General features: G+C 39.3%; 2 protein-coding genes across 2 annotated transcripts in view; both read left to right on the forward strand.

Annotated features, from left to right (window-relative positions):
- LOC109160352 (zerumbone synthase-like) overlaps positions 1-24,801 on the forward strand; it is a 148,318-nt gene that overhangs the window by 37,933 nt on the left and 85,584 nt on the right. The window lies entirely within an intron of this gene.
- On the forward strand, positions 8,289-9,443 carry LOC109159924 (protein FAR1-RELATED SEQUENCE 5-like). Its single transcript, XM_019308035.1, has 2 exons — positions 8,289-8,879; positions 8,961-9,443. The coding sequence occupies exons 1-2, from the start codon at positions 8,289-8,291 to the stop codon at positions 9,441-9,443; spliced, it is 1,074 nt and encodes a 357-aa protein (XP_019163580.1).

The following is a 24,801-nucleotide window of genomic DNA, read 5'->3' on the forward strand; positions in this document are numbered from 1 at the left end:
TATTTTTATTAATCACGGTTATTATATCGAGCTTAAAAAGCACATCTAGTACATAACCCCTGCCTACATACATTTCTGATTTTGACAAAACAACCTGGTCTGACTCAAACACTAACCGAAAGCCATTCTTGTTCAACAATGAACCAGAAACTAAGTTCTTTCGTAGCTCCGGTACGTACAATACGTTGTTCAGAGTCTATTCTTTCCCAGAGGTCATCCTGAGAACTACTTTGCCCATGCTTTCAACAGCAGACTGAGCAGAGTTCCCCATCCATACCTTCTCACTATTAGTCGTCTCAAAGGTGGTAAACAACTCAAGGTTGGAACTCATATGTGGGTCGCAATCGTATCAATGAATCATTCTGTTTAGTTTGAACCAACCAGGTTTACCTCGGTCACCATTGCCGAGAGGATGATTTCAGACTCATTTTGATCGACCTGTACCACGTTAGGTTCAGAATTATTATTCTTCATCTGAAGTGCTTTACAATCAGCCCACTTGTGGCCAATAATGCCACAATAGAAGCATTTTCCATAGAATTGCTTCTCGTAATTCTTGAAGTCCTTTCTGCCCAGAGGCAACAAATGGATACTAGGTTCCACTTGAAAGGCTTCACTCTCGATCATTCCTTTGTCAACTTGGCTCAGGACGATTCTGGAATCCACCATCTTGTATTCAAGTAATCGGCTAACGACAAACATTTTTGCCTTAGCGTCATCACTCTTATACTTCAGGTCCAAAGATTCCCACAACGAGTCACACAAACCATTTAAAACTTAGTTTAGGCATAGGAAAACAAAATATTTCCAAACCCTCACTTCGTTAACGGTTTGAGTGTTGGACTCATGTTCCTTTCCACTAGGAACCATCTCGGTCAAGAGCCATGACATGTCGAGAATCATTATGTTGTACAACATTTTAAGTTGCCATCATTTGAAATTCAACATCTTGAATTTCCACGGTCTTTCGACCAAGCCACATGGTATCGTCACAGACACCTTCATTGTAGGGATACACCCTTTGATGCCACCACCGGTCTCCGAACCAAAGTTCACCGGGGTTTCGGAATGTGCAACTACATTGCCGCTCCGAACATACGAATGTGCCCTACGAGCAATATTAATGCTACCACTTTCAACAATATTGGGAGCCATCGACTTAATTCACCAAAAAGAATAAATTGGTTTTAAAATTGTTGGTATTGATGAATAAATCGATACGCAATATATATATATATATATATATATATATATATATATATATATATATATATATATATATATATAATGTAAAACGAAAGAAAAGAGTTTCTAACATGAGGTTTTAACCCAACACAAGAATAAAGTAAATCTGAGTCGTGTGTACACACTCTCCTTAAAATCGATTCGCCACCTCTCGAGGGTGCTAGGAGCATTGTGGTGTCAGTCCCCCAGGATAAAACGGATTACGACATTGGCGTTTGAGCACTCAAACCCAAAGTCCAGCGAACTAGAACATAATTTGAGCACTTTGTACGAAATTTACGGATGATGTTAGCAGAATTGTTCTCATTTGTATTTGAGAGTTGAGAGAAAACAAAAGAAATTTTGAGAATTTCAAAACTAGCTTGTAAAACCATTCTGCCAACGTCCATGTTTTTATAAGGAAGAGAGGAGTTAATAGCCCACTAAACGACACATTAAACCAACATAAATCTAATTTAATAATTGGATAATAACGTTTGAAATGGTCATACTTATTATCGAAATAATATCAATGGTCACGAAATTAATGTACAATTAATTCGCACCGACCATAATGACCTATTTCAAAATACCTGAGTGACGGAGAAGTCTGTACATACAATAGGTTAACCTATATTGTACTACGGAAGCAAAATCAAACTGAACTAGGGTGTTATGCCACACTTAGGTCATATTAACCCTAAGTGCTAAGACAAAAGTCTACACCACAAAGCATAAAAATAATATGCAAAGGTACTACTAGTATCCAGATCATACAAGCCCAAGGTCTAAAACATCAGTCTATCATGAGGACATAAATGCTAACTAAGGGAAAAGGAGTAAGACTAAGCATCCTGCTAACGCGCTCTCGAGAAGGTCTCTACTCAATACCTGAAAACATATTTTAAAAAAGTAGCGATAATTGCTAAGTAAACGGCACTCCAAAACATAAAGCTACATAAATATACTTTTGATATTGAACATAGGTTATGCAACTGTATGAATACATATATATATATATATATATATATATATATATATATATATATATATATATATATATATATATATATATATATATATATATATATAGAGAGAGAGAGAGAGGATCATATGAGGTCATGTTCCCACATGAGGTCTGTGGACAGAATCTGGCCTTTGATTGCGGTTTGATCTATGGTTCATGTTTTTTCGGCTATTTTTTATGGTATTTTTTTTATTTTTGACGCGTGATTGTTTTAAGGGCTTTATAGTCTTTGTATTTTTTTTCCTATTTTTTTGGTTTGTTTTTCGGATGATTTGCTCGTTTTTTGGTGTAGTAAATATGGTAAATTAAGATATTGTTTGTTTATATTCTTATGTAGCGTTCCTCTTTATATACTTTTTAGTTTTCTGTGGTTTTTGTTTGTATCGTTCCAAAGTTTGCAGTCATCCTTATTCATTTTTACGGCATTCTCTGTGCAAAGGCTTATGGATTCTCCAGGTTGGTGTTTTCATTTTTTTCTAGTATATATTTATTGAGCATCAGTTGGTACTTAGTTTGTGTATAAGTATGTGCTCATGTGTAAGACATGCGTTGTAGGTGTTGTGTATTGGCGTTGTTTATGTAGTTTTAATTTGTCTATTTTAATCGTGGTTCTTGGTTCTTGGATTAGTGCTTGTCGTAGGGATTTGGTTTTTTGTTCCCGTTAGTAGTTGTCATTTATGTCTTATACGATATATATTATTTCGTAGTTGTAATTCTGATTTTTTATCTTAAGTTCCATTGGCATATGTTTTTCGTTTATAAATTGTATTGCTAATTTATGCGTGTTTCCTTGTTGGTTGGACAACATGGGTTGTATGTGCTGTTTTTTGTGTACTGTTAGGTTATTCTAATTGTAGTTTTGTGCATTTCCTACTACGTGTTCTTTGCATTGTATATTTTTTTTGAAGGTTTCTGTTTGGGGAGCGGGGGGGGGGGGGGGGGGGGGGTGGTTACTTCGTAAAGTGAATGTGTTGTCATTTGATATGTGCAATCAGTCTGTTATTTATTTTTTTTTTGTATGTTGTGCATGGTGGTTTTAAGTGTCTGTTTTTTTGTTTATGTCTGTATTTCTGTTTGATGTTTGTGCAGTACGCTCGGAATCGCTACAAGGTTGTGTTATGGACGTGTCTCCCGATGGAACTAAGTACTGGACGCCTTCGTGTGACGAGGCGGTTAGGCCTTTTGTGTGACACCTCGTAAATCCAAACACTAATCAAGGATTAATTGGAGAATTAATCCAAGTCTCTTTGCTAATCTATTCCTAAAAATCCTGAAATTTAATAGTCGAAGGACTAGATTTTGACTAGTCACTTAAGTCAAAGGGTTGTACCTTGTGCTTCTTGAGTTGTGCCCTTGTTCCCTTGTCTTTCCAACATTAGTAAGGGTAGGAATGTCTTTCTACCTAAGGTTTGTGATTCAAGCTAACCTAGCAAGACTCTTTCAGTTCATTCACCCTTCAACCTAAAACACAAAAACTCTAGCCTCTCTCTAAAATGATTTCGCTTCTTCTCCAAGCTAGAATTTGAGTATCCAAGTCTTGCAAGATTTTCTCCCAAGATTCCTACTTTCTTCATCTTGAGCATAGGGGAGGGTAAGATCCTTGGCTTTTTGGTGGCTCCCTCATGGTGGACTCTAGCCCCCAGGTTGCCTCTTCTACTCCATGACGCGACCACACACCTTTACCATCTTTACCGACTTCCTGCGGGTCTCTCTCGCTTTGAAATCCAAAATCCGGAGCGGTCTCTCCTCATAAGACAAAGTGCCGTCAAGAGGTACCACTTCTGAAGAAATCACATGAGAAGGGTCGTGTACATATTTCTTCAACTAGGACACATGGAAAACATTATGCACCCTCTCCAACTCCATTGGCAGCGCCAGACGGTAAGCTAGGTTCCCTATCCTCTCGAGAATCTCATAGGGACCAATAAACCGGGGACTTAGCTTGCCTTTCTTCCCGAACCTCATTACTCCCCGGGTGGGAGAAACCTCCAACCATACCTTGTCCCCAATAGCGAACTCTGCCTGTTTCCTTCCTAAATCCGCATAGGACTTTTGCCGATCCTGTGCCATTTTCATTCTCCCTTGGATATGCTTGATTTTCTCTATGGTATCATGTAAATACTGCAGTCCCAACATCACCGGGTTAACCAAATTCTCCAAACCTGCGGGTACCTCTTGATGGGACTATGTCTTATAAGGAGAGACCGCTCCGGATTTTGGATTTCAAAACGAGAGAGACCCGCAGGAAGTCGGTAAAGATGGTAAAGGTGTGTGGTCGCATCATGGAGTAGAAGAGGCAACCTGGGAGCTAGAGTCCACCATGAGGGAGCGTTATCCGGATCTGTTTACCTCAGGTACCTCGCGTTACCTTTCTTGGTGTGTAGTCTTAAGCCGGGTGTTGGGTAGTTGATCTTTTAGTAGCTTTGTGCTCGAGAAATTTTCCCCCGTATTTTGAAACCTTGCATTTACTTGATTCTTGAAAATCTCACACCTCTTGGATCCTTGAAGTCTTGTTTATTGGTATTTTTGCTTCCTTTTGTCACATTATTGATTCGTTGCCACTCGTTTGATTGAACTCGTCGTACCCAAGCTTCAGGGACGAAGCTTCTTGTTAGGGGAAGAGGATGTGACACCCCGTAAATCCAAAACACTAATCAAGGATTAATTGGAGAATTAATACAAGTCTCTTTGCTAATCTATTCCTAAAAATCTTGAAATTTAATAGTCGAAGGACTAGATTTTGACTAGTCACTTAAGTCAAAGGGTTGTATCTTGTGCTTCTTGAGTTGTGCCCTTGTTCCCTTGTCTTTCCAACATTAGTAAGGGTAGGAATGTCTTTCTACCTAAGGTTTGTGATTCAATCTAACCTAGCAACCCTCTCTCTAAAATGATTTAGCTTTTTCTCCAAGCTAGAATTTGAGCATCCAAGTCTTGCAAGATTTTCTCCCAAGATTCCTACTTTCTTCATCTTGAGCATAGGGGAGGGTAAGATCCTTGGCTTTTTGGTGTTTCTAATATCCTTTTAGGTGTCTTTTTCTAAAGTTAGGATCTTTGTTGTGTTTTGTTATGTGTAAGAAGTTGGTGTGGAAGAGGAGCTCTAGGAAAGGCTTTTGAGGGTGAAAAGAGGAAGTTGTTAGGCTACAAAGGTAACCCATGCTTTACAAAACCTATTTTCTTACTTATATGATTATTCTTGGCTTCTACTTGTGATTCTTGTGTTGATTTGTGAGCTTTGATGCATTGTGTTGTGGTGATACATGTTTAGAGCTTGTTCTTAGGGTTCTTGAATGCCATTGCTTGGCTATTTCTTGGGTTCAAGTCATATTGTTGTTGTGGGTGAGATTTTGGGTGTTTTGGACTTGAACTTGGCCTTATTGTTGAAAATCCCCGAAGGGATAATTTGGTCTACAGGGACGTACCCGCGGGCGGAACGGTGGGCAGAGGCCTACCCGCCGCCCCACCCGCGGGGAACCGGTGGCCTTGTGGGTGTGTACCCGAGGGCGGAATCGTGGGGAACGTTGTGGTTTGATGTCGGGGATTTGTTCCCCGTGATTCTTTCGTCTCGGTATTGATGTTTTGATCTCCCGTTGTTGTTTTAATGGGCTATTTGTGAGTCTTCTTGATGTTTCGTATGTCTAGAACGGTATGTTAGGAATCCATGTAGGATTTGGTGTCTTGAATCGTGCTAAGGGTCCAACTTTGTGATTCGTTGGACTATTATGAGTCTTGAATGTTCTTTGGAATTACTTTTGGTTTACCGGTTTGATGAGCATGCTAGTTTGATGTTGATATGCTAGTGTCTGTGGTTCGTTCCTTCGTAATGAGATTTCCAACTTGTGTTGTCAATCATTTGGTGTTGGATTGTAATCCTTTGTTGTTGAGTATGGTCTCATGTCTTTATTGTGATCTCTTGATTGATTCCCATGATATGAACGTATGCAAATCATTGTACCCTTTGTTGATACCTGATTGAGGCTATTGTTGAGCCTTAGTCTTCTTGGTAATGATGATGACCTTGTGTGACTATGATTGAATGTGGGTGGTTGTTACTTGAGTTTTGCTCACATGTAGGTGGTTGTGTGAATGAAATTAACGGTACCCTCATGTACTGAGATGTAGGTGGAAATGTGGGTGGTTGTAGGTGGGGGGACGACGGTCCCCGGAGCCATAAGGTTGGACTCAAAAGTACAGGGGTTACTTGGAGGTAATGCTTGGAACTGAAATAAGGTCGGGGGTAGCCATAAGGTTGGAACAGGGCATAAGGTTGGAACAATGAAACTTGTGACATGTAGTTGTCACTGTGGCATGTACTTCTCACCATGTGAATGTAAATTCCTTGCTTATGAGCATGTCTTGATGTATTCTACTTTGTGATCAGTAGAATGCATCCTGAGTTGTGTTATTTCTCATGTTTGTGGTCTTGTGGTTATGGTGAGGATGATGATCCTCGTTTCTATTGAGAGTGATTGATGAGTCTTTGATGTTGACTTTTCTCTTTGGTTTTAAAAGGATATATATTGTATTCCTGTTCCAAATGGTTTTGATTATATCTATCTATATATGTTATTTTACGCGTATTGATGGGTTACCAGCAATATTCGCTGACCGGGTGTTATCCCTTGATTCTACAGGTTTTGAGTAGATGCTGAGAACACTAGATGTGGATCGCTAGATCGATTAGCTACCATGTTTAGACGTTATCTTTTGTTGGCTTGTGAGCCTAGTTTAGCGGCCTGTGTGCCTAGACACTTTATGTTTTGTTGACTTGATAGTTTTCCCGCCTATGCACCTATGTTTGAGATAGGTGTGGCATAACACTTACCGATTTTGTATAACTTCCGCTTGCTTTATGTCTTGATGATTAGATGTTTTCCTTTGAATTTAAGTTTTAAAAATGTGGTAAAAATCGGGAGTGTTACATTTTGAGGGGCAGGCTTTTCCTTCTCTCGCTCACGGTATTGATTTTTATCATCAGTATGCGTCTCTTGTTGGTTTTGACGTACGTTGTAGTTTGGTGCGTAAGAATAGGGAGGGTGTTGTTGTAAAAGACTTGTTGGTTTGTTCGCGTGAGGGATTCAAGCAGGGGGCAGGGACCCGTTGTTGTGAATGGTGCGTTGGATCAACCAGCTGTGGCTCTGAAGCGTCGGCGTGTTTCGAATAGGGTTGGTTGCAAAGCGAGGTTGTTGTTAAAGATGGTTGATGATGGGGTTTTTGTGGTTCCTTTCATTGAGCACCGTCATAATCATTGTTTGTGCTCGGATGTGGCTAAGCCTTTCCTGCGGGTTAATCGTTCCATGGATGTTCAACACCAAATTTTTGTGCTTAAGTGTGCTAGGGCCAACGTTGGGCCTAATAGGTCGTTTCGCTTGGCTAGGGAGTTTGCTAGTTCCTATTCTAATGTTGGTGTGACATGGGTTGACTTTAAAAATTTGAAGCGTGATTTAATGTCCTATATTGGGACTTCTTATGCTCATATTATTGTGAAAAAATATGTTAAGAAGGTAGACGATTGCCCAGACTATTTCTTTAAATATGATGTGGATTCTCAGGATCAGTTACGGATGGTGTTTTGGGATGACCCTATTTCAAAGGAAAATTTTACAGCTTTTTGGGATGTGGTGTCGTTTGATGCGACTTATGGTACTAATAGGTAAGCCACGTGTTTGTAAAAAAAATTCCTTGTAGTTGGTTTATTTTTAAATTTCTAGTATGTGCAGTTTGGTCTTATTTATTCGTGCATGCAGTGTGCTAACACCCATGGTTCTATTCTTTTTTTTGGTTTGCTGTTCTGTCTTCGAGGTACGGTATGGTATTGGTTCCATTTACTAGTGTTGATAATCACAAGAGAGGCGTCACATTTGCAATTGGTTTGATTTCTCATGAAGATGTGGACTCTTATGTGTGGCTTCTTCAGCAATTTAAAAGTGCATTGGGTTGTGTGCCTAGTTGCACTATCACTGATCAAGATGCTTCAATGCGGGTTGCAGTCCCACGGGTGTTTGATACTACGTGACGCAGGTTTTGTATGTGGCATATAATGTCAAAGGTTGGTGAGAATGTTGGTAATGTTCTATCTAAAGACAAGGAGTTTCGGCGTGCTTTGAATGATGTTGTTTGGAGTGAGACGTTGTCCGTGGAGGAGTTTGAGCGGGGTTGGCAGGACGTAATGGAAAAGTATAGCCTTGGTGATCACCGGTGGTTTCGTCTTATGTATGATATGAGATCGTATTGGATCACTGCGTTTTTTAATGATCTTTTCATGGGTGGTCTGCTTCGCACGACATCTAGGTCCAAAGCTGCGAATAGTGTGTTTGGTAGTTGCACAAACCAACATGCTAGTTTTTCTGAGTTGTTCAACAATTTTGAAGGGGCTATTGATGCTCAACGTGTGGCGCAGGCCAAACTGAATGCCGAATGTGAGGGCCATTTTCCTTTATGCCAGACTCTGTTGTTGATTGAGAAGCATGCGGCGGCAGTGTATACAGTCAATGTTTTTTATGATGTTCAAGCCGAGGTTATTGCGGGATCATTTTCGTGTCGTTCTGTGCGTTCGAATGTTGAAGGGATGGTAACCCAGTATGAGGTTCAAGATGGTGATGAGCTGGTGCACACCGTGAGTTTTGACTCTGTTAGTATTGTTGTCGAGTGCACGTGTAACATGTTTACACGGGTTGGATTACTTTATCGTCATATTTTCTGAGTTTTCAAGGACCGTAGGGTTGTTTCTATCCCTTCTCGGTATGTGGTTTCATTTTGGACTAGGGGTGCTTGTGTGCAGCAGTTGTTGCGGGTTCAACGTGGGGGCTCTTCGGATGTAGATATCGCTATTGGTGAAGCTTGTGCAGAATTCTTTTCGTGCATGACCATGGCTTCACGGAGTGTTGATCATGTTATGAAGTTGACTGCAGTTTTGAAAGATTTCAACTCTGTTTTATTGGCTGGGAATGGTCCCAGCGATCGCTCTTCTGCTTCTAAGAAGCAACTATTTGATTCGTTTTGCGGTGCTTCGCCCGATGGTCAAGTTGATATTCGTCCTCCTCCTATATCTAATAACAAGGGTGGTGGCAAACGTTACAAAAGTACAACGGAAATAGCTGTTGAAAAGTCTGGACGTCGTCAACGACAATGCCAAACTTGTGAAAAGTATGGCCATAATAGTCATACCTGCCCGATGCGCAACGCTGACATATGAGGAAGGGGGTCGTATTGCTCTTTGAATTTTATTTAAGCTTAAACACATTGCTATGTTTTTTACTTCTCCACTGACTTGTTCTTATTCCGCATTTCCTGTTAGTTTTCAATAATGGATTTGTTTTGTTTTGTTTCTTGGATTTGTTTTCAATTTTGTGGAACAATTTTATCTTCTCCGTTTTTTACATAGAGTTTGTCAATTTCTCAATGCCCTGTGTAATCTCGTCGCTACGTTAGTTCTTTACATAATGAGATGGATTTGGTATTGTTTTATTCTGTTTCCCCTTTTATGTAACCACTCCCCAATTACATAGTGTAGTTTTGTGTCGTTGCACATGGTTTCTGGAATTTTGTGCTAGATTGCACATATGCTTCCTTTGATGTTGCACATCAATTCAACTATTCTTGAAATGACTATATGGGTTTGGTATTGTTTTATTTTGTTTCCCTTTTTTGTTAACATTCCCCTAATGCACAGTTTAGGTTAGGTACTTGGACATTGTATCTGGTTTTGTGTGCTGTCTTGCACATTCGGTTCCTATGATGTTCCACATCATTTCGACTTTGGGGTGTCATGCAAACATGCATTTTAATAAAACTACAATGTTAAGTTAGTTTATTACCGTCGCACCAACGACTCCCTATCGTGATGCATTATCTATTTCTGAGTTGGTGCACATCACCATAACGTGTCATAAACTATTTAACGGACTATGAGTTATTTTTATTGACAATTAACATTGCTTGAATACAGTCACCGATGATGCACATACTGGTTCATCCAGTTGTAACGTATTTGCACAATGCCGTACACCACTGATGCACGAATTCAACATGAAGAATATCCATTCCTCGGTAACACAACGTGAATACTTGCACATTTGGATCTGTTTTACGTCTCAAACATTTGGTGTTTGCATTGTTCTTTGCTTTTTGTTGCCACTAATAGTATCCTTTGTTGGTCCCAAAAGAGGTAAGGTGAAAGTCTAGAGGGGGGGGGGGGGGTGAATAGATTTTCAAACTTTTTCGCATAGCACAACAGTTGCTAAGCCAGAGATAAACCAAAACTCTTAACTAGATTGTTAGAGTATGGTGCACAGCGGAAATAAATAAACATAAAGTGTGTGTGAGATTGTGTGAGCAGTATATCTCGTGTAGAGCGAATATGTAAAGAGCGGTAAGTAAAGAAAGCAGTAAAGAACACAAGACAATTATAGTGGTTCGCGAGGTGGTGTAATCCTCCTACTCCACTTGCTCTTATCTCCAAGAGCAATTCACTATATCTACCACTTCTTGGTTCCGAGATACAATGAATTTCCGTGATCTAGTGCTTTGATCACAAAGCCCGCACTAATCACGCCCAGTGACACCACACTGCTGCTTCGGGTTTCACGTCGCCGCGCTACTATCCCAGGATTTCATGACTCCGCGTTACTTTCCCCCCGTCTTCCACACTCCGGTAGAAACGTATCTCGTGATCTGGTGCTTTGATCACCAAGCCCACACCAATCACGCCCAGTGCCTCCGACACTGCTGCTTCGGATCTCACAGCTCCGTGTGACAATCCAGGATTTCACAGCTCCGTGCTACTTTCCTCCCTTCTCTTGTTTTGCTCCAAAACAAGTGTTGTCTTGCTTCCAACTTCTGAGACTCTGTAGATGATCTTCAATGATGCGCAGGTCTCTTTGATGAAGATAAACACTCTGGAATGATTTCTCTTGATAGCTCTGAGTGTTTTCTCTCTGTGAATATATCAAGTAAAGCACTTGATATTTTTGCTCTGTTTAAGAACTCTCAGAATATTTCTCTTTTGAAGCTCTCTGAGTTCTTTTTCTTTTCTCACTTCTCACTTGAAGATTTTTGGTATGCTCTGTACCAAATGAGATTTTTGCTCTATGCTCTTTTCAAGCTTAATTGCTCTATTCGATCTCTTGATGAGTTTCGAATTTTCTGCTCTCTTGTTCGTGAGTTTCCCATCTTCAAGTCTTCATATCTTCATCATTTTATAGCTGGTAATGAGAATCTGTCCGTTGGAAAGAGACGCTCTCATTTTTGAAATCTTGTATCTTTTTGTCAGAGATCTTATCTTATCTTCTGCAAAGATGTCAGAAAGGATAAGCTAGCCGTTGTTAGAGCTTCATCTCCATGTAAATGGGTTCTCAAACTTCATCTGATATTTCCTCGGGTTTTACGTTGAGTGGGAATATCTGGGTGTAGAATGGCTTCTCTGATTAGCTCTGAAGTGGTCTTTGTATCTTTGGGATTTAAAAATATTCATCAATTTAATCCCATACTAGTTAAACTTGTATTTTTCCTTGTGAGAATATTTTCACTGTAAGTTCATCTTCATCTTCTTCATTCTCACGTCTGGGTGTTCTCAGACTTCAAACTGGCTTTGAACTTCCACCCAATTTGAATTTCTCCTTTGTAATTGACACCCAATTTCAATTGGCTTGTAATTGGCACCCAATTTGAATTTCTCCATTGTTATTGGCTCCCAATTGACTTTGACTTGCAATTGGCTCCCAATCTGCTCCTGGTGCTTTCAATTGCTTCCCAATTTGAATTATTGACTTTGACTTCGAAATTGGCTCCCAGACTTCTCCTGGTATTGAATTTCATCTCAATTCAATTTGATCTCCATGTCTTCTTTGAATCGGTCCCTAACTTGAAATTGCATCCCGTACTACAACCTCAATTGGCTAATTGCATCCCATACTACAACCTCAATTGGCTCCCAATTTCAATTCTACATTGGCTCCCATCTTGAATTGATTCTCATGTGAAACTTGCCTCCCATCTTGAATTGATTCTCATGTGAAACTTGCCTCCCAATTTCAATTTCTCATGTGAAACTGCTCCCAATTTCAATTGATTTCAATTTCTCATGTGAAACTTGCTCCCAATTTCAATTTGCTTCGAACTAGCTCCCAATTTCAATTTGCTTCGAACTAGCTCCCAATTTCAATTGCTATGAAATCGGCTCCCAAGTGCAATTGCATCTCAATTGCCACCCAAGTGAAATTGCTTCCCAATTTCCACTTATAACCGGCGCCCAACTCCATCAGATTAATTTAATTTGGCGAGGTAAAATTGTTGATGGTGAGTTTCAAACTTGAGCCATTTCGCATAATATATCAAGCATCATCCACTTCGTCCGTACATCTTTTGATCAAATCTCCAATCATATTTGATGTACTCCTTTCTTTCCATAGATGCTTGATCTCCAAGTCAATTTCATGCATTCTTCCAACATTAATTTTCTTCACGAAAATTCTTCTGGGATATCTTCTTTGAGTAGCATTGACGTGAATTATTGTATCATTCATCTTCTTCTTCAATTTGTCATTTTCTCCAGACAAATTCTTGATTTTCGGCTTTATATCTTCTTCTTCTATTTTCATCCATCTTCCTCTGTTTTTCTCTTTTCATAATTAAATAATTTCCCGATCATGGTCTAAGACTCTACTAGACCTATGAAATAAAATTGGGGGATCTACTAATACAAATTTGGCATATCAAAACCATTACACTTTATTCCTAACAATTTCCCCCCTTTTGATAATGCCAAAACCTATACTCAGTCATTGGCTTTAAGTCTTTGAAAAATAATCTTTTTGCTCAATTTTATTTGACAAAGCCAAGATGAGTTTAACAGATGGGTTTCTAGACACAATCAAAAGAAACTTGTGAATTAAATTTTTAGACAAGGTCCTAAACGCATCTTGAATTATTTTTATTTTGATCATCATCAATTTTTAATTTTGTCGTGCGTTTGACATATTTCTTGTCTTTTAATTCACGAAAGTCTAATTACATTAAACAAATAAAATTAAAGACTCAAAATAGACCATGGGAAGTTATTATTGATATATTTCGAATTTATGGAGAAAAACGCAACAGAGGTTCGAAAATAGAGAAAATATCAGCTCAAGAGAATTTTCAGATTACCTTCTGGGTTTCTTCACACCAGAGTCTTTCTTCAAAATTTCCTTGACATGTTCTCTAAGCTTGAAGAAATCATCTTTGAACTTTGCATTCTGAAATTTCTTTGTAAGCTGTCCGGCCATATAGTGTCCATAAGCTTCTTTGATATTGTTGCCCGGAAGAACTCCGTTTTCCCACCATAAGACACATTCTTCGAAGCTTCTTTCTACTCCAAGATTCATGCCCATATTTCCGGTGAAATCTCTTAGTTCATACCACATCTCGGTTCTTTTCCTTTTGCCTTCTACTTCTTTATTCTTTTCCGAGATCCATTGGGCTTGATCGGCTGCAGGCCATTTCTTGATCATGCTTGGTAGATTTTCCTTAGTCCATATTGTTGTCTGAGTGGCGGTACCCTTAGAGCATTCAAACCAGCCACGCTGTTCAGCAACCTTCGATGTACTCGTACCAAGACTAGGATTCGCGAACTGAGCAAAACCAATCTGAGATGGTCCTTGTGAGGATTGTCCGCGGCTTCGGCCTCTACCTTGAGTAGACACTACTGGCTATTGTTGGCTTCCAAGAATAAATTCTTGTTGTTGCAAAGCCAAGTGACTGAGAATTTCTTCCCCCCTTTTGGCGTTATCAACCAAAAACGCAAGGGTCTTAAAATTTCGGTCTTTATTTGCCTTCACAGTTTCAACACTGTTGTGTGTTTCAATGGAAACGGTTTGCACGTTGTCAAGCTTGTTTGTTGTAACTGCGAGTTTAGCTTCAAGTTTGTTGATTCGGCTTTCTTGGTCTTGAATCGCTTTGATTTGTCTCAAGTGACGTTCATTGTTAATCTTTTCAGCTGCTTCACGTTCCTTCTTCATGAGCTGAATCACTTCAAGTAAGCCTTTTGTCAATTCTCCTTTCAAAATTCTTTCTGCTTTGTCAATCTGGGTTTTCAAAATGTTTTGATGCTCCATTAATTCCTTCAGATTGACTCGTGTATCCGTGTGTTGTTGATCCATCTTTTGATTTTGTTCAACCAACTTTTCTCCAATTGTTTGACAAACAACATCACTGGATTCGGCTACTTTGGCGAATAAGGATGAAAATATGCCATCATCTTGATCATTCATCTGCACAAAGTTTTGAGGGGATCCGAATGGACTTCTATTCGGATCAGTGAGAACAACTGTATCAATAAGTTGCATCCCTTCTTCTTCAGGTGATTCGGCTTCTTGATTGAGATCACCAACTTGTTCTTCTAGGACTTCTGTTCTCGTGTAATTGTCTGCAAATAATTCTTCATTTTCTAGAACAGGGTCCATGGTAGGCATGGTAGACTCGAAATGGTGTACCGGCAATACACTGGATAAATCCTCTGTGATTTGCAGTCTACTCTCAGTAGCAACTTCTACTGCAACTTCCACTGGTATATCTCTTCTTCTTTCTTCTGACACTTGTTCTCTTATTTCTTCTTGTACTGACACTTCTCCTCTTAATTTTTTTCTTCTTTATCCCTTTTGTAGCCATAATATATATATATTTTTTTAATTCTTTTTTTTCTATTTTTATTCATATATTTTTTTGTGTTTCTTTTTGGCTACGAAACTTTTGATCTTTTTATATACGTTGGGATTTTTCATTTTGTAGGAGAGAGAGGCAGAGAGAAAATAGAGATAGACAAAACCAGTAGCAAAAACATCCCTTTTTCATTATTTATCTCCTTCTTAGGGAGAGAGAAAGAGATATCATTTTTGGATCAGGTCACATCACATATTCAGGCTTCATCAGCAGAGAGACCAGCGCCGTGATTAGTCTCAAGATCAGCATGCGGTGGAGACGGAGAGCTTGATTTCAGAGTATAGACTAATCCAGGTTCCATTGAGAGTTGAGCAGATCGCTTGAAGCTTCGGGTTAGAGGACGAGAGGACAGTGGTGATGGCGTTGAACGTCGTAGCTGCACTGCTGAGACCTTTGGACTTCTTTGAACTTGATCCTTGGTCGGTGGTTGTCCTTCCTCTTCTTCAGAGAATAGGATGAGAGGATCGCTAGGTGTGTCTCCAACTTCATGTCCTCCATTTGCAGCACGTCGAGCTCTCAGCATCGCTTGTCTTGCTTGCTCGGCCACTCTCCTGGAAGATCTTCTCTTTTCTTGATTCTTTGGAGTCATCGAAGCCTGCAAAAAAAAAAAAAAAGATATAAACAAAAGAAATCTCCACACAGATTTGTTTGCTTCAGGTCCTAATTTATAGGCCCAGGAAGGTGCTAGAACCGTGTGTCCTAATGATGAAGAGGGTGAAAGGCTTTCTCTGGATATAGCTGACGTTTGGTTTCAAAAGGTGTGATGAATGCTTTCATGACTCTTCATTGGTCGAGAAAGCGGTGGATGTGATGGGTAGCGGTTTCTAGGAGATTTAATGAGGGATTAGGGTGACGATTTGAGAGAGAATGAATCGGTTGGGAAGGGTGCTGATATAGGAGAGGATTATGGGGGGAGGTTTAGAAAGGGTAGGAGTTTATGGGTGGAGGTTTGATGCCCAATTAAACTCTAAATTTTCCTCCTTTATCTCCTGATTTCCTTCTCAAATTCGTGTACCACAAACATAATAACACTCAAACATCTCGTTAGAAGCAAAAATTACCCCACAAATAATTAATCACACATACCAATTATATTAAACTCATACACGGTAATTTCCAATCAAAAAATTAAACACATTTTGGAAACTGTTAGAGTAAAATCTGTACCTTTTGGATACCATAATCCAACATTGATTGTGCCTTTCAAATATCGTATGATCTTCTTTGTTGCGGTGAGGTGGCTTTCTTTTGGATTTGCTTGGAATCTTGCACACACTCCCACAGCATAAGAAATGTCCGGCCTGCTTGTCGTAAGATATAGAAGTGAACCAATCATTCCTCTATATTTTGTTTGGTCGACATCTGTTCCATCTTCATCTTTATCTAGCCTTATTGATGTGCTCATTGGAATTTTGATCGATGATTTTCCATCAAGGCCAAACTTTTTTATCAAGTCGCGGGTGTACTTTGCTTGATTGATGAATACTCCTTCTTTTAGTTGTTTGACTTGTAAGCCCAAGAAGTAATTCAATTCAACTCTGAATGCCTTGCTGGTAGTCGAACATCCTAGAAAAATTCCTTCATCTGCACGCTCATCAAAAGCTTTTAGATGCAATTTATCATTAATATGAATAAAACATTTGCATCAAAAAATATGAAAATAACCAATATTTGGTTTTCTCCCTTTATATAGCTCATATGGCGTCTTCTTGTACTGCTTATGGATCATGCTTCGATTTTGCGTGTAACAAGCAGTGTTGATATATAGCTTCCGCCCAATATCGTTTCGGGAGACTGGCAGCACTAATCATCACTCGTGCGGCTTCTTTGAGCGTCCGGTTTCTTCTTTCGGCAACACCGTTTTGTTGCGGTGTTCTTGTGGCAGATAATTGATGAGAAATTCCATGTGAATTGCAAAAAACTTGTATAACTCCATTCACAAACTCGGTTCCGCGATCCGTTCGTATTTTTGATATTTGCAATTCTTTCTCATTTTGTAGTTGCTTCAACAGCTTCGGTAGAACTTGATCAACTTCATTTTTCTTCTTGATAAACACGGTCCAAGTGTACCTGGAAAAATCATCAACAACAACGAGAGTATATTTCTTACCACTTACACTTATTGGATCAACCGGTCCAAATAAGTCCATATGTAGTAAGCTTAGCGGTCTTGACGTTGACTCGTGTGTCTTTGATTTGAACGATGATTTGATTTGCTTTCTGCGTTGGCATGCATCACACACTTGGTCCTTCTTGAAGATAATATCTTGCAAGCCTTCTACTAGATTCTTCTTTGCAAGCTGATTGATGGTCTTGAAGTTTAAGTGGTTGAGCTTTCTGTGCCATTCCCAATTAGCTTCATTCGAATTTCTGGCCATTAAGCACACTAAATCTTTGCTAGTGCTCCAATCAACAATATATATATTCTTTCGCTGTTTTCCAGATAAAATAATCTCATTTGTGAGCTCATTTTTTATTAGGCAATTATCTTTAGAAAATTCTACAAGATAGCCTTTATCACAAAATTGACTAGTGCTCAACAAATTAAATTTTAATCCTTCAATGAAAGAAACATCTTCAATCTTCAAACCATTTTTCTTGATCGTGCCAACTCCTTTTGTGATTCCATAATTTTGATTTCCTCCGAATATAACTTTTGGTCCATCGATTTCTTTGAAATTCACTAGATATGATTTATTTCTAGTCATGTGGCGTGAGCAACCACTATCGATGTACCAAACATCCTGCAAAAAAAATTAATTAACTTTAGGTACCCATACTTGCTTGGGTCCTTTACAGTTAGTAATTTTTGGTAACCAAACCCACCTTGATCTTATTGAATTAAGATGAGGCGATTTGTAACCATTAGAGACACGATAATCATAACACATTAGAAAATATTTTTGGCGTCAGGTTTTGAAAATTATTTTAATATTTTGGCACCTGGGAAGAGAATGGTTTCTTTGGTCTATAAAAAGTATTACATCTATTGCACAACCAATCTTTTTGAGTGGGATAAAGTCTCCCAACTTTATTTCTAGAAAAGCTTCCCTCTTTTCTATGAAATCTTTTTGCACTTGACTCTTTGGCATATCTTTGCTTGTAGAATTTTTGTTGCTTTGCCGTAGTATAAACTTGTTTCGGCCTTTCAACATTCAACTTTGCGTTTGATTGATAGCCAAGTCCTTGTCTCATTGTGCTATTCTGACTTTTAACAAATTTTACCACTTGAACTTTATTATTTAAAGTAGTAGTAGAATTAGTCAGATTTTGAGGGGTTAGAGAACATGTGGAGTCATAACCAATTCCGGTTCTATCTCCTGATGGCTTTTGCATGCTCACCATTTTATCTATAATTTTAGACGAATTAGTGAACGTAGCAATAGTAGCTCTAAGATTATGTTCTCTAACCTCTCTTGCTTTACACTCTTCTTGAAGATGAATATTTTCATTCTTCAATTTACTCACTTCAAGTAAAGCATCTTGCAATTTTTTATTCATTTCTTCTTTTTCAAGAATTAGAATATTATTGCGCTCCTTGAGTTGAGGATGAGTGAGCATAATCTCTTGACATTCTCGCATTAGATTGTCAATAGATTCACGAGAAAAAGAAGAATTAACGGAATTGAAAGAATTAGATGTTACCTCTTCTTCCTCTGCGTCAAGAGCCATAAGACAATCTTCACTTGTACTCAACTCAATTGACTTGCATATTAGCGCCGTATCATCATCCGAATATGAACTTTCATCGCTTGATGATGAATCCTCCGGATCATCATTTTCGTTTGGTTCGTTGCCAAAGAGAGCTTTTCTTTTGTCGCACTTGAACCTTTTGCTTTCGGATTTGTTCGGCGTAGATTCAACATTTTTGCCTTGATACTTGCTAACGATCGGATACGGACAATTTATTTTAAAATGTCCGGGTTTGCGGCAATTGTAGCACAAATCCTTATTTTCTTCGACTTTTTCTTCTTGTGTTATGCGAGAGATGAATTTTCCACGAGCATAATTTTTGTTGTCTCCTTTTCGCATAAACCTTCTAAACTTTTTGACAAAAAGAGCAAATTGTTCGTTAGTCATAAAATCAACATTATTTTCTACTGACCTGGAGGTTGACGGTTGTTCGGCCATTAGAGTAGAATTTCGAGCTTCATGAACATCATCATCTTTGGCCTTCATTTCGAACGCATATGCTTTTAGATCACTAAATAATTTGTCTGTAGACAACATTCTTAGATCTCGGTGATCGCGCATAGCCGTAACCTTCATATCCCATGCAGATGGTAAGCCTCGTAGGATTTTGAGATTAATTTCTTTTTGGCTAATATTTTTGCCAAGATCACTAATCTCTCCAAGAACTTTAATCATTCGCTTCCATGTCTGCAACATTTTCATTTGAGAGCATTTTGAAATCTTCAAACTTCTTCATGGCGATTGTGAGCTTATTGTCTTTTTCTTGTTCATCTCCTTCGCCAATCTTGATGAGAGTTTCCCATATTTCTTTGGCAGTGGCACACTTTCGAATCTTCGGAAATATTGTATCATCAACGACTTTGAATAGAATATCCTTGGAAATATTGTCAAGATTATTCCGCGTTCTATCGTCCGATGTCCATTCTGTTTTTGGCTTTTGTACGTACTGTGGAGCATCCGGGGATATAACAAACGCCGTATTGATTTTTAATATTTCTATAGGGCCAGTGGAAATAACTTCCCACATTTCATCGTGTAAAGCCGATAAGTGTACCTGCATACGAACTTTCTAATCATCAAATTTATCAAGTGAGAATAATAGATTTTGAGCTAAATCTTTCTTCATCATCATCACGAGAGATATGAAAGATTAATCCAATTCACACACTTTGTAGAATGGATCTGTCTAGCAGTCAGAAATGGTTGACCCAGTTAGGCACGTGCTTAGATAGCAAATTGGCCTAAATAGACAACCTGCTCTGATACCAATTGTTGGTATCAGTTAGAGACAAATTCTAACTCGGATAGGCACCTGCTCTGATACAAATTGTTGGTCCCAAAAGAGGTAAGGTGAAAGTCTAGAGGGGGGGGGGGGGGTGAATAGACTTTCAAACTTTTTCGCACAGCACAACAATTGCTAAGCCAGAGATAAACCAAAACTCTTAACTAGATTGTTAGAGTATGGTGCACAGCGGAAATAAATAAACATAAAGTGTGTGTGAGACTGTGTGAGCAGTATATCTCGTGTAGAGCGAATATGAAAAGAGCGGTAAGTAAAGAAAGTAGTAAAGAACACAAGACAATTATAGTGGTTCGCGAGGTGGTGTAATCCTCCTACTCCACTTGCTCTTATCTCCAAGAGCAATTCACTATATCTACCACTTCTTGGTTCCAAGATACAATGAATTTCCGTGATCTAGTGCTTTGATCACAAAGCCCGCACTAATCACGCCCAGTGACACAACACTGCTGCTTCGGGTTTCACATCGCCGCGCTACTATCCCAGGATTTCACGACTCCGCGTTACTTTCCCCCCGTCTTCCACACTCCGGTAGAAACGTATCCCGTGATCTGGTGCTTTGATCACCAAGCCCACACCAATCACGCCCAGTGCCTCCGACACTGCTGCTTCGGATCTCACAGCTCCGTGTGACAATCCAGGATTTCACAGCTCCGTGCTACTTTCCTCCCTTCTCTTGTTTTGCTCCAAAACAAGTGTTGTCTTGCTTCCAACTTCTGAGACTCTGTAGATGATCTTCAATGATGCGCAGGTCTCTTTGATGAAGATAAGCACTCTGGAATGATTTCTCTTGATAGCTCTGAGTGTCTCTCTGTGAATATATCAAGTAAAGCACTTGATATTTTTGCTCTGTTTAAGAACTCTCAGAATATTTCTCCTTTGAAGCTCTCTGAGTTCTTTTTCTTTTCTCACTTCTCACTTGAAGATTTTTGGTATGCTCTGTACCAAATGAGATTTTTGCTCTATGCTCTTTTCAAGCTTAATTGCTCTATTCGATCTCTTGATGAGTTTCGAATTTTCTGCTCTCTTGTTCGTGAGTTCCCCATCTTCAAGTCTTCATATCTTCATCATTTTATAGCTGGTAATGAGAATCTGTCCGTTGGAAAGAGACGCTCTCATTTTTGAAATCTTGTATCTTTTTGTCAGAGATCTTATCTTATCTTCTGCAAAGATGTCAGAAAGGATAAGCTAGCCATTGTTAGAGCTTCATCTCCATGTAAATGGGTTCTCAAACTTCATCTGATATTTCCTCTGGTTTTACGTTGAGTGGGAATATCTGGGTGTAGAACGGCTTCTCTGATTAGCTCTGAAGTGGTCTTTGTATCTTTGGGATTTAAAAATATTCATCAATTTAATCCCATACTAGTTAAACTAGTATTTTTCCTTGTGAGAATATTTTCACTGTAAACGTCTGGGTTTTCTCAGACTTCAAACTGCTCCTGGTGCTTTCAATTGCTTCCCAATTTGAATTATTGACTTTGACTTCGAAATTGGTGACTTTGACTTCGAAATTGGCTCCCAGACTTCTCCTCGTATTGAATTTCATCTCAATTCAATTTGATCTCCATGTCTTCTTTGAATCGGTCACCAACTTGAAATTGCATCCCATACTACAACCTCAATTGGCTCCCAATTTCAATTCTACATTGGCTCCCATCTTGAATTGATTCAATTTCTCTTAAACTGGCTCCCAATTTCAATTGCTTCGAACTAGCTCCTAATTTCAATTGCTATGAAATCGGCTCCCAATTCCTTTGAATTGGCTCCCAAGTGCAATTGCATCTCAATTGCCACCCAAGTGAAATTACTTCCCAATTTCCACTTGTAATCTGCGCCCAACTCCATCAGATTAATTTAATTTGGCGAGGTAAAATTATTGATGGTGAGTTTCAAACTTGAGCCATTTCGCATAATATATCAAGCATCATCCACTTCGTCCGTACAGCTTTTGATTAAATCTCCAATCATATTTGATGTACTCCTTTCTTTCCATAGATGCTTGATCTCCAAGTCAATTTCATGCATTCTTCCAACATTAATTTTCTTCACGAAAATTCTTCTGGGATATCTTCTTTGTGTAGCATTGACGTGAATTATTGTATCATTCATCTTTCTTCTTCAATTTGTCATTTTCTCCAGACAAATTCTTGATTTTCGGCTTTATATCTTCTTCTTCTATTTTCATCCATCTTCCTCTGTTTTTCTCTTTTCATAATTAAATAATTTCCCGATCATGGTCTAAGACTCTACTAGACCTATGAAATAAAATTTGGGGGATCTACAAATACAAATTTGGCATATCAAAACCATTACACTTTATTCCTAACATCCTTAGTGCTAAACCTTTTTAAGCACATGACATGTATTAAATATAAACCATGATCATGCATTTCGCACAAGTTTAACAAAAAATAATTCTTCGTCGCAAAAAAAATTTGTCTACTTCTACACCATTGTTCATTTTCCTTGTTCATGTCTCTTAAAGTCATCAAAAAATAATGTCCAATCACACATCGTACCGCTTAGCAGAATTGCGTGAACACTCCCTGATTGTACAGTGGTGAGCTTTGAAGGTTTTTGTTGTGTTGCTCATTACATTCGTTGAGAAGGATATCATTCATGTACTTCGCTCGTAATGTTTCTATTGTGGTCTTGTCTCCCTTGCTCAGCCCACATTCCCAACTCCTCGCTTTCTCCCCAATGAAGCAATCCATGTGCCTCATTGTATATACTCCACTGTCTGGGTTTTCTGTTGCATCCCTCCAGGGCATTTGCATTCTCTTTGGTTCCATTTGCAGTATTTCAGCCGCCCTTTTATGGTCATTGTTATCGTCTATGAAGCACCCGAGCATGTCCTTCTGATTTCATAGATATACACGGTTAGTAACTCTTATCATATCACCGGTTGTCATTATTTCAAACTGTAATTCAACTCTAATTTATTTGTAATGATGCACATCTGTATCTACATTGCACATAAAGATCTATAAAGAATGCACAATGTTGTATGTATGCAGATGCTCATTACAGCTTTACATACATGCACTCCCGTATCTATCAACTTTTCAGTATATACTAATCTTTATGCCCACTATCTGTTTCTCTTTTTTCCATCACTCATGCAGTATATTGAAATCACATTCGTGCTCATATCCTTTGTATATATTTCTAATTATTACCCAAATTATTTTACACACATATGATTCGAGGTGCTTACCAAAATGTCAGGGATTTTCTCAAATACTTGCCCTTTTTTCCAGTGGATGAATTGTCAATAATTTGCATTGTCCCTCCCCTCAGATCGGCGGCAATGACATAGAAGTGAGATTTGTTCAATATTGGGAATATAAACTACATTGCACGGTCATCTCAAAATGATTAGCAAGAATTTTTTAAACCCAGGAACAAATACATTTAACACATCTTACCCATTTATGTCATATGTTAACTTACCATGCCCAAAGCTCAACAAAAGGACCCAAGATTCTTTCTCCTCTTTTTTTTCTTCTTCTTTCTCTCTTCTCGCTGCTTTCCTTCGCGACCTCCGGCGATCGGCCTGCTCGGCGGGGAAGCTCCGGCGTGCGGCGGCAGCAGCTCGGCTTGGCGGCGGCGGTCCGGTGGCGGGTTGCTGGTGGCGACGGGTTGGGGGAGGGGTGGTCTCGGCTGAACACACGGGTAGAGAGAGGGGAGGGAGAAAGGAAAATAAATTGGGGTTTAGGTATTTGGGGAAAGATTTGGGAAAAAGATGATTTAATTTGGGGATTTGGGTAAAGATGAAGATTTATGGTCCAAATGGAATTAAAATTGAGTAGGTTCTAAGGAAGATAATTAGCTTAAATGGTTTAGAGGTGGGGTTAACAAAGAATAGGTTTGTGCTTGAAACTCAAAGACTACAATTAAACATTTTGGCTTGACTTTTAAGCTACACAAGAGAGACTTTTTGGTATGGATTTCCTAATTTCAATTCCAAAGAATACTTGGAAAAATTTAAAGGATTCACAAAGGAATAGCTAGCTTTCACAACGAAACTTATATACCAAACTAAAGAAGTCACTTAACAAGAAGAGCTTACGCCTAACTCCAAGAGAATCATTACCAAAGAAAAGCTTGCCAAGGATTGCCAAGTAACTCAAATAAACAACAACAAAACACAAAGTAACACTCAAGACAACAAGGAACACGATATTTGTGAAAAACAAGGATGGGCTAGGATAGGATTACCTGCCAACTCCTCCTCCACCAAACCCTCAGACTCTGCCTGCGAACGCCCCATCACGAAGACTCTCCCTGGTTGCCTACCTCTAACTGCTCCACGACACGAACTACCTCCCGATGCTCCTCCGGCTCCCGGGGGTGGCGGCAACGCTCTCTGACCGGCTAGCTGGGGGCACTCCGCGAGCTTGTGACCACGATCTCCACATCGGAAACACCGAAGCACTTGGCGATGACAATCTTGGCCTGCGTGCACCTTCCCACATCTTCGGCAAACAACCGACTTAGCTTGATTCCCTTGCTCCATCCGGTTAGGTCCTTGAGATGAGGATGACACTGTCTTGGCTTGAAAACTCGGTCGGGGCTTCTTGAAGGTAGAAGAACCTCCGCTCTCAACCCTCTTCCTAGCTAGCTCATACGATCCTTTCTGAAGCTACTGAACACGATACAGATACGCATCCTTAAGGGAACTTGGCTTACTCACCGTCAACGCTTTTCGTGCCTCATAATTCAGACCGGCAACGAATCTCTCAACCTTAGCAAGCTCCGTAGGCACAAGCATCCGAGCAAAGCGCGCAAACTCCAAGAACTTCTTGTGGTACTCAACCACAGACAGGGATCCTTGTTGCAGGTGAAGGAACTCATCAAACAT

The sequence above is a fragment of the Ipomoea nil genome, unplaced genomic scaffold (genome assembly GCF_001879475.1).
Source record: "Ipomoea nil cultivar Tokyo-kokei standard unplaced genomic scaffold, Asagao_1.1 scaffold2845, whole genome shotgun sequence".
Classification (NCBI taxonomy): Eukaryota; Viridiplantae; Streptophyta; class Magnoliopsida; order Solanales; family Convolvulaceae; genus Ipomoea; species Ipomoea nil.